The following is a 9,666-nucleotide window of genomic DNA, read 5'->3' as shown; positions in this document are numbered from 1 at the left end:
GATGTGCTTAAGGTGTTCATAGAGTTTATTATTATTATTATTATTATTATTATTATTATTATTATTATTATTATTATTATTATTATTATTATTATTATTATTATTATATGTAACTATATATATTAAAATATCTATTTTTTTCTTTAAAATAATATTTGAGGTGAAGATTCAAATCAATCCCAATACAACGGGTCATATATTTAGTGCTTTTCTAAATATGCCATGTGCATTAGTCAAAAACGAGAATATTGAATGTTCAAAACAAGAAAAAAATAAATTTTATATATATATATATATATATATATATATATATATATATATATATATAATGCACATATATTCTCTTTTTTATTTTAACAAAATTTATTCATTCCTACAAATGAGTTTAAGCAAGTTTAAAAATTTGATCTCAGTTTTCAACTTCATTATATTGTTACTATGTTGTTCTTCATTACATTTAGTTCTTGTTGTTGCAACAAGCAACACCATATCATCATCATCATCATCATCATCATCACAACAACTCATGAAAGACAATGAAACTCTAAGCTCAAATAATGGAAATTTCACCTTAGGATTCTTCACCCCTCAAAACTCCACAAATCGCTATCTAGGAATTTGGTGCAAAACTCAAGACTTTGTTGTATGGGTTGCTAACAGAAACCAACCATTGGTCAATGATTCTTCTGGAGTTCTTACAATATCAAATGATGATGGCAATCTTGTTGTATTGAATGGACAAAAACATGCTATTTGGTCATCAAGTTTGACCAATGTTACATCAAAAACCAATTCTAGTTTCACACTTTCAGATTATGGAAGCCTTGTTTTGTCTGAAACAACAACAGGAGTTAAATTATGGGAGAGTTTTCAACAGCCTTCAAATGCATTATTACAAACTATGAAGTTTACAAGTAACATGACACTCACATCATGGAAAACCCTTTCTGATCCATCAAACGGAAGCTTCTCCATCGGTATCAAACTGTTGAATATTCCAGAAGTTTTCATTTGGAACGGAACTAGGCCGTACTGGCGAAGCGGTCCATGGAATAATCAAATCTTTATAGGGATACAAGACATGGCAACTCTTTTTATTTTTAACGGTTTTAAGTTTGAGAAAGACAGTAGTAAGAGTGGAACCGTTGTTTTGTCTTTCGAAGCAGAAGACTACGGACTCTTGATCTATGCCTTGAATCCGCAAGGTGAACTGCATGAAAACTCATGGAGTGATGAGGAAGAGAAATGGAACGATACATGGACTACTCATAGATCAGATTGTGATGTTTATGGTTTCTGCGGTCCATTTGGAATTTGTAATTCAGAAGGATCGCCAATTTGTAGCTGTTTGGAAGGGTTTGAAGCAAGAAACCTTCAAGAGTGGAATCAAAAAAATTGGACTAATGGATGTGTTAGGAAGAAACTTTTACAGTGTGAAGAAGCCAAAAATCAAAGCAGCAGTAGTTCACGTGGTAATGAAACCGATAGTTTTTTGCATTTGAGGACGGTAAAAGTACCCGATTTTGCAGAATTGTCATCTAATGAACAAGATGAATGCAAAAACCAGTGTTTGATGAATTGCTCTTGTACTGCATATACGTACGTGGCTAGTATTGGTTGTATGTCTTGGAATGGAAATCTAATTGATATACAACAATTTCAATCCGGAGGAACTGATCTATACATTCGCGTACCCTATGTCGAACTTCAAGTATCAGGTAATATTAGTTGTTATGTTACTTAGTATATTCTCCTTTATCAGACCTTATTGTTTTAACTTTTTTATCGATCCCTTATTACAGATAAAGGGCATAAACGAACAATCATCATTGCAGTTTCAGTTTCGATAGGAGTTATCATCATTGTTGCGTATTTCATTTGGATAAAGGCTTTGAAACCAGGTAAGTATCATTGTTGTGGAATATGGAATAACACATGTTTGATTTTTGCCACTCCTGCTAAACTGTGATACTTGAATGATTCAGAGAGAAAAAAGAAGCATCATAGGATTTTTCATTTCCACAAAATCGAAAAACCAGAGGAACACTCAAGTGAAAATGTAATTGGTGAATTGTCACAAGCTAAGTTACAAGAGCTATTGCTGTTTAATTTTGAAAAGCTTGCAACTGCTACGAACAACTTTCATTCATCGAATAAACTTGGACAAGGAGGTTTTGGACCTGTATACAAGGTATGTAAAATCGAGAGAAGTTCATGTTGTTTGAAGTCATTAGTTGCTTAAAAGTTTTTATGTATTCTACTATAGGGAATACTGCAAGATGATGGTAAAGAAATAGCGGTTAAGAGACTTTCAAGATCATCCGGACAAGGGTTAGAAGAATTCATGAATGAAGTAGTAGTGATTTCTAAGCTTCAACATCGCAATCTTGTAAGACTTTTAGGCTGTTGTATCGAAAGAAATGAAAAGATGTTGATGTATGAGTTCATGACAAATGGAAGTTTGGATGCATATGTTTTCGGTTAGTTCTTTTGAAACATTTCGTAATTTACTTTATTAATCGTGAATAATTTTATTTTACAAACGAATTCACAATATTTTCACCTCTGGTGAGTTTTCTTGAAAGTTTTTAACATAAGTTTTTAACAAGCCAGAAGACTTTGATGCATCTTCAGATAATTTCTAAGTAGTTTGTTGTTATGGTTTTAATTTGTATAGATCCTTCAAGAAATAAACTCTTGGATTGGGAGAAACGATTCAGCATAATTGAAGGAATAGCTCGTGGACTACTCTACCTACATAGAGATTCCAGGCTAAAAATCATACATAGAGATTTGAAGGCGAGTAATATCTTACTAGACGAGGAAATGAATCCAAAAATATCGGACTTTGGCATGGCCAGAATCTTTGGAGTGAGTGAAGATCATGCCAACACACAAAGGATTGTCGGAACATAGTAAGTTCACCTTCTTGTTTATCTGTCATTATACATCAACTGTTAGAATAATGATCCCACTTTAAGAGAATAATGATTAGATAAACACAAACAATGAGTACACAATGTTTGATAACGAAGTTTAACCAATTGTTTCTGTGTCTCCGACTGAAGACCGCTTCCAGTCCATTTATATTATTTCGAGCTTAGTGTTTACATTGTACAACCAACTCGCATTTAAATTACTATGGTTAGTATTACAACATTAACCCTGAGTCAATTTGTATATTTCAATGCAGCGGCTATATGGCTCCAGAATATGCAATGCAAGGAGTATTTTCGGATAAGTCAGACGTGTTCAGCTTTGGAGTTTTACTGATAGAGATTGTTTGTGGAAGACGAAACTCAAGCTTTTACGAACATGAAAATTCTCTGACTCTATTAGGATTTGTAAGTATCTACTTATAGGTATACATAATAATATTGAAATCATATTAAAACTAACTTCAATTTGACATTTGCTTTTAATTTTAGGCATGGACTCAATGGAGGGAAGGCAATATTATATGTTTAATAGAACCAGAAATGTATGATGATAATCATCATAAGGATATTTTGAGGTGCATACATATAGGACTTTTATGTGTACAAGAATCCGCTGTAGACAGGCCTACCATGGGGACAGTGATTTATATGCTTAACAGTGAAATTATGGAACTTCCTCCTGCAAGACAACCTGCATTCCTACTGATGCAGAATATGATGAATACAGTGTGTTCTGAGGAAAGAAATGAAGTGTACTCAAATAATGATGTGACTATTACAGATCTTCATGGAAGATAGAACATTGAATCTTTGTGTAAAAGACTCATTACCAACTATGAAGCCCGGACTTAGATACGGACACGGACATGAAGATACGGCTAATATAAAAAATATATGACACGTGGTAATAGAATATTTGTCAATACATATATTTTGTTAGAGACTACTATTATATTATTATATATAGTATGAAATACAATAGAGAAAGACATCCAGCCAATTTTACTGAATTGGATTCATAAGGGTTCCATCAAACCTGTAAATTCTTGTTATTTTGGCTGAACAACGACACTCCACTGGGTCGTCGCTCTCGAAATAGTGTTTCTCGTTCTTATTTGTCTCGAAATCCTTTCTTCATCAATTGAAAGCCTTTGTTTGATGTCTCTGTGATTTCTTCATTGTTGCTGCTTAGGGATCTTGAATCCATGGTGATTTGCGATTCTGTTTCGGCATTCTCGTCAATTGCAGATTGTGCTCTTAAAATTCTGTTTCAGTTTTTCGGGGGATTGTATTCTGTGATCGTTGTTCTCCGAGATTTTATTAGTTGTTGGACCAATCAGGGTTATTCGCGGTTTTATTGTTCGGGGTTTTGGCGTGCTCTTGACTGGTTTTTTTTTAGGTTTTTTTACTATTTATTTAATAGTTAAAAAAAGTTTAAATTATTCCAAGGTCCTTTAAGTTATTTAATTGTAACAGTTTCGTCCTTCATGTTTTTTTTATAATAATTTGGTCCTTTTGGATGATAACTACCTCATTTTTCTCTCATTTTAATCATTTAGAAATGTTGGTTGTTGTGTTTTTGGAAGCACTTCATCATTTTTACATCCCTCAAAATAATTGCATCCATAATTATCACATTTTCTCGGTTAAAAAAGATAATGGTGCACACATTTGATAACATAAAGTACCTAGTTGTAGCAAAAATAACATGAGGGACCAAATTGTTATAATTAAATAACTTAAAGAACCGCGTAATTTAACCTAAAATAAAGAAAGAAAGAGAGTATTCACTACACGTGTGTTATTATATCAAGCTGCACGTGAGGGTTTTAAATCCATTTTAAGTAACTTAAAAACCCCAAAGTGAATCTAAATCTTTCTCTAAGGTTATGTTTGCGAGTTAGGAGAGGAAGAGAAAGGAAGGCTTCTGAAAACGAAATTTTAAAAAAAATACAAAAAAAAATATTTGATATTTTTTGAAAAAATGATTTTGTTTAGAATGATAAAGTAGCCATCATCATTACAAAATTTTTAATTTTCAAAATAGTATAACAACCTAAAAGATATTTAGAAAATTTATGTAAGTCCTCCAAAACGCTCCTTCAATATAATTTTTGAGTTCCCCCATTTTATGGGATTTTTAATGTTATGAATAAAACAAAACTCTCCTATCCAAAATCTGTTTATTCTTTTCACCTAATTCTTCCTATTTTCCAAAGTCATCCCCTCCCTTCCCCTCCAAATTCACAAACAAAACCTAATAGAGTTAGGACCAGATTTGGGCATGTGCATTCTGACCTACTGCAAAAGGCCTCAAAATATCCAGGGCCTCAAATTTTTATTGGAATTTTCTTTATTGGCCTCCCTACTTTCTTGGTCACCCTCGCTGAAATTCCCTAAATGCCCCTTTACTTCGGAAATGCATCTCCAAAATTAAAAAAAAAAATATGTGATTTCGGAGATTCATTTCCGAAATCACCTTTTTTTAAGTAAAAAAAAATTACTTTGGAAATACATTTCCGAAAACTACATTTTGGAAATGCATTTCCGAAATAATGCGCGTTTTGATGTTTAAACAAAACAGCCTCCCCCCATTTTCATTTACCCTAAATCTTTCAAACACCCTAAATTTCTTCTCAAGCATTTGCATAAACACCAAAGGCAACTTCAAAGACCATCAAAGGTTACTCCAAAGGCTCATAGAACACCTCCAACAACACCTCAAATATGTAAGTTTTTCAAACTTTCAATTTAGGATTGAAATTGATATTAGGGGTGTTATAAATTAGTATAATGTAGTACATTTAAGTTATTATATGTCACTGGATGTATTTAGATAGGAAGAATGGAATTTTTAAGCACTTAGGGCAAGGTTTTGAAGTTCCGTAAAAATGGTGTTGCAGGGGGGTTTCAGAAGTGCATTTCCGAAAACACCTCCCTCACAGTTTCGGAAATGTACTTCCGAAATATACCCAAAAATGTTTTTTTTATGTTCTTGTTTTTTTTTTTGCATTCTTATGGAATTCAATTTTTTCAGGAAAATGGCAGGCAACCCCGCACGACTCAGACAGGGCAAAGACATCTAGACAGCGTCGGCTAGACGCGAGCGGGCGTCCTAGTTGGCAGCGACACAGGGACGGGGTAGAGTACGATACCCGTCCAGATGGATGAGACTGGTTCCTCATCTGGATCGAGGAGTCGGCTTGCTCAGATGTCTTCTTTCCGGGAGGAGGAGGAGGAGGTGAGATACCAGGATGATCAGGAGATACCTGATGCTAACTCTCCGAACGGGGAGGAGGAGGATGGCTTCCTAGGGGTCCTAGGGACACTTCGGTGCTGATTTTCTACCACTAGCACGTCGCTCGACGTGTCTGGGAGGGAGAGGTATTTTTTTTTAATTTAACCAACTTTATTATTTCTCCATTTTTTATTTAGATTTTTATTTCACATTTTCTTTACTGTCTAATTAACAATCTTTTTGTTTTTGTTTTTGTTTTTGTTGTAACAGGAAAGCGCAGGGCTAAAAATGGTGAACCACGCACGGAAGATTTTTGATCTGTTTAAATCAGACGCGCAGTGGTTTAATGATGTGGTGACTGCTTCCGGACTCGGTCGGTTGTGCATGATCGGGTATACCACTATCAGCCACGACATGCAGGGGGCTTTCGTGGAGTGGTGGCATAGGGAGACGTCTTCTTTCCACTTACCGGTTCGGGAGTTGACGATCACCTTGCACGATGTTCACTATCTGCTCCACCTGTCGATCAGAGGGAGACAGCTGCACCATTCCCGGATACAGAGGGTTGAGGCGATCGAGTGGATGGTCGACTATCTAGGTATGGACCCACACATGCCTGATTTTGAGTGTCGGACGACGACTGAGGCCCATATCCGATTCTTCATCTTGAGAGAGCTGTATGAGAATCACTTGGTGGCGGCGGTCGAGTCCGAGCATGAGGGGGACGAGCTTTTTACAGAGTGTCACCATGCCTGCGCTCTTCGTTGCTGGTTCATGTTTTTGGTAGGCACTGCATGCTTTGTGGACAAGAATGCAACCTACATGGACGTGACTTATCTCCGCTACTTCATGGACCTGACTACCATTCACCAGTGGAACTAAGGTCAGCTGTTCTGGTATACATATAGCAGAAGCTGAAAGAAGCCTCTAACTAGAGGACCAGGCAGTTGATTGAATCTACCACACTCTTGATGGTACGTTTCTTTTTAATTATTTCGCATTTATTTATGGTTCGTATTTATTTTTAACATGTTATCGTATTTGTGTTTCAGGGCTGGATCATCTCCTACTTCCCCCGCATCCAAGGCTTTGCCATTGATGCTGCATACGATGACACTTTGTCCAGGGCTGCCGGATATATTCTCCAAAGAGGGAACAACGCAGTGTGACCATATCGCGGGTACCTCGACCACACAACTCACAATGACATTCGTTGGACGCCATTTGGTGACTACACTGTTGTTGACCCATTTGACCGCTTCGCGTTATACTTTGGCTGGTTGGCATGCGGGGCCAACACCATGGTGAGGTATCTGTCGGAGCGGTGCATGCAACAGTTTGGATGTGTGCAGATGATACCGAGGTCACCGAATAGAGCTCACTGCCATATTTGAGGACTGAGCGCATCATTTGGTCCTGGAGGAGTATCGGCATATGCAGGCCACCCAGGAGTGACATTGTGTAGAGAGGCACGTGACATAGTTCTATCGGGTGTCACATCCTCTGATGATACCCGGAGCTCCTAGGCCAGCATATGAGGAGATCTTGGAGAACCAACAGGCCGAGGATAACCATGCTACTAATCTCCTGCCGATATGCCAGTGGATAGAGATGCTTGGGCGGGACGCATTGGACCGAGGTATCATTGCGTACGGCGGTCTAGAGGCGGTTGCAGTCGTGGAGAGGATGGTCAGTGACGCAGGCGGCGACGACATATACTAGGCAGAGGAGGTCCCAAGCCGTTAGGGTTAGCCATACTCAGTAGGGGGTTCCAGTTTATTTTTCTTTGACTTTATTGTATTCGGCTTGTATTTATTGACATTTACGTACAATTTCGTACACTATTAGTTGTATATATAATATTAGTATTTTATGCTAATATGTCGCTTATTTTCTTCGGGTTATATTTTATTTATATCAAACACTATTTACTGCAAGCGTTGTCATTTAATTAAAAATACGGGACTAAACGTTGTTTAGAAAAGAAAAAAAAAACAGTTTCTGCATATTTCGGAGATGTATCTTCGAAATCACCCAAAAATGTCAAAAAGGTTATTTCGGAAATGCTTCTCTGAAAACACCCCCATTTGATGTTTTCAGAAATGTATTTCTGAATTCTGAAAAAATTTGAAGAAAAAAATTACTTCGAAAATGCATTTTCGAAGTAGGGGTATTTTTGAGTTTTCGCTGGAGGTTCTCCTCATAAGGGGGTCTACAAAAAAAATCTCTTTTTATTTTATGCTAAGTGAGTAGATCCAGCCCAATCAATTAATAACTTTAAAAAGAGAAGTCAAGTCCAATACGTAAAACACACTGCAAGCATTCATTATTTATATATATATATATATATATATATATATATATATATATATATATATATATATAACACATTGTTAGGTTATGCGTAGGGGCGGAGCCAAGGCCCCGTTAGTTCGGACAGGCGTCCGGGCTCAACATCTATTTTCTTTATACTCCCCTTAATTTAATAGTCAATTTTTAGACAAAATCAGGGGCAAAATTAGTAAAAATAGAGTGTGAAAATTAAAAAAGATGAATAATCAATTGTGTAAAATTATTGTCCAGGCTGTAACACCCCAATCTACCCGATAAATTATACGGAAAATTAGAGTATAAATTCCAAACAAATTCATTTGAGGTATCACATATTCGTCATTCAAAAACAATTACGGCTTATTTACCTTCGTATAGATACATAGCACAGGAATTTAAAACGATAATTTAATTAATCTTCGAAATCATTTTATCAAAATAAACATTTTTAACTCGCAGCGGAATTCACAAAACTTCTCTATTTTCAGTTTAATCATCATAGCATCTTCGCAAATAACTTTGAGTCACAACAAAAGTAAAACATCACTAAAATTCAGCAAACATAACAAACAATAAAGCAATTGTTTATCCCCCCCCCCCGAGTGCTACGTATCAGAGCGACCACCGACTCAACTCACAGTGTCTAAATCTTCATCAAAGCTATCACCTGCACGTTACCAGTATAAAGGTAACGGCGAAACAAAAGAAAGGGGTGAGATATCAAACCATATAAATAGGGTGATGATAAACAATATATTTAGGTTCAAGTTATAATAATCATCACTTTGCAGTATAATCATCACCGTCTAATTTACTTCACCGTTTTAAATTAAAAAAACACACGTCACAATATCTCACATATCTCATATTCATAATACACAACGATTCACATCAGTTCACACATCACAACGCATAAACTCATAATCACACAAATGAAATGCGACTCTAACAAATCCACATGCATGTGGTACCCAGGGCTTCAGCCCCCATCGCCAATTGCCAGATAATAGAGGCATCAAAACAGGCATAAGCCTTCGTCACTGTTTGCCAATCCAGGCCGTCGCTAAAATATGCAAATCACGAGACACTAATGAAATGCAATAAATCACAAACACGTCGCCAAACATCGTCACATAGGCATTTGCCTACATCGCCAAA

At 36.3% G+C, this 9,666-nt stretch overlaps 1 protein-coding gene and 1 long non-coding RNA gene across 2 annotated transcripts; one reads left to right on the top strand and one right to left on the bottom strand.

Annotated features, from left to right (window-relative positions):
* Window positions 1-367: 367 nt before the first annotated feature.
* LOC131630200 (G-type lectin S-receptor-like serine/threonine-protein kinase At1g11300) lies at window positions 368-3,984 on the top strand. Its single transcript, XM_058900983.1, has 7 exons — window positions 368-1,718; window positions 1,803-1,901; window positions 1,986-2,191; window positions 2,267-2,480; window positions 2,678-2,915; window positions 3,194-3,344; window positions 3,429-3,984. Exons 1-7 carry the CDS (start codon window positions 380-382, stop codon window positions 3,735-3,737), a joined length of 2,556 nt encoding a protein of 851 aa, XP_058756966.1. The 5' UTR covers window positions 368-379; the 3' UTR covers window positions 3,738-3,984.
* On the bottom strand, window positions 701-4,113 carry LOC131630203 (uncharacterized). Its single transcript, XR_009292278.1, has 3 exons — window positions 3,976-4,113; window positions 931-2,937; window positions 701-833 (listed from the first exon to the last, which is right to left on the bottom strand). It is a non-coding gene; the product is annotated as an uncharacterized LOC131630203 (long non-coding RNA).
* Window positions 4,114-9,666: the final 5,553 nt, after the last annotated feature.

The sequence above is a fragment of the Vicia villosa genome, unplaced genomic scaffold (assembly GCF_029867415.1).
Source record: "Vicia villosa cultivar HV-30 ecotype Madison, WI unplaced genomic scaffold, Vvil1.0 ctg.000659F_1_1, whole genome shotgun sequence".
NCBI classification, from domain to species: Eukaryota; Viridiplantae; Streptophyta; class Magnoliopsida; order Fabales; family Fabaceae; genus Vicia; species Vicia villosa.
This window is presented reverse-complemented; position numbering and strand designations above follow the sequence as displayed.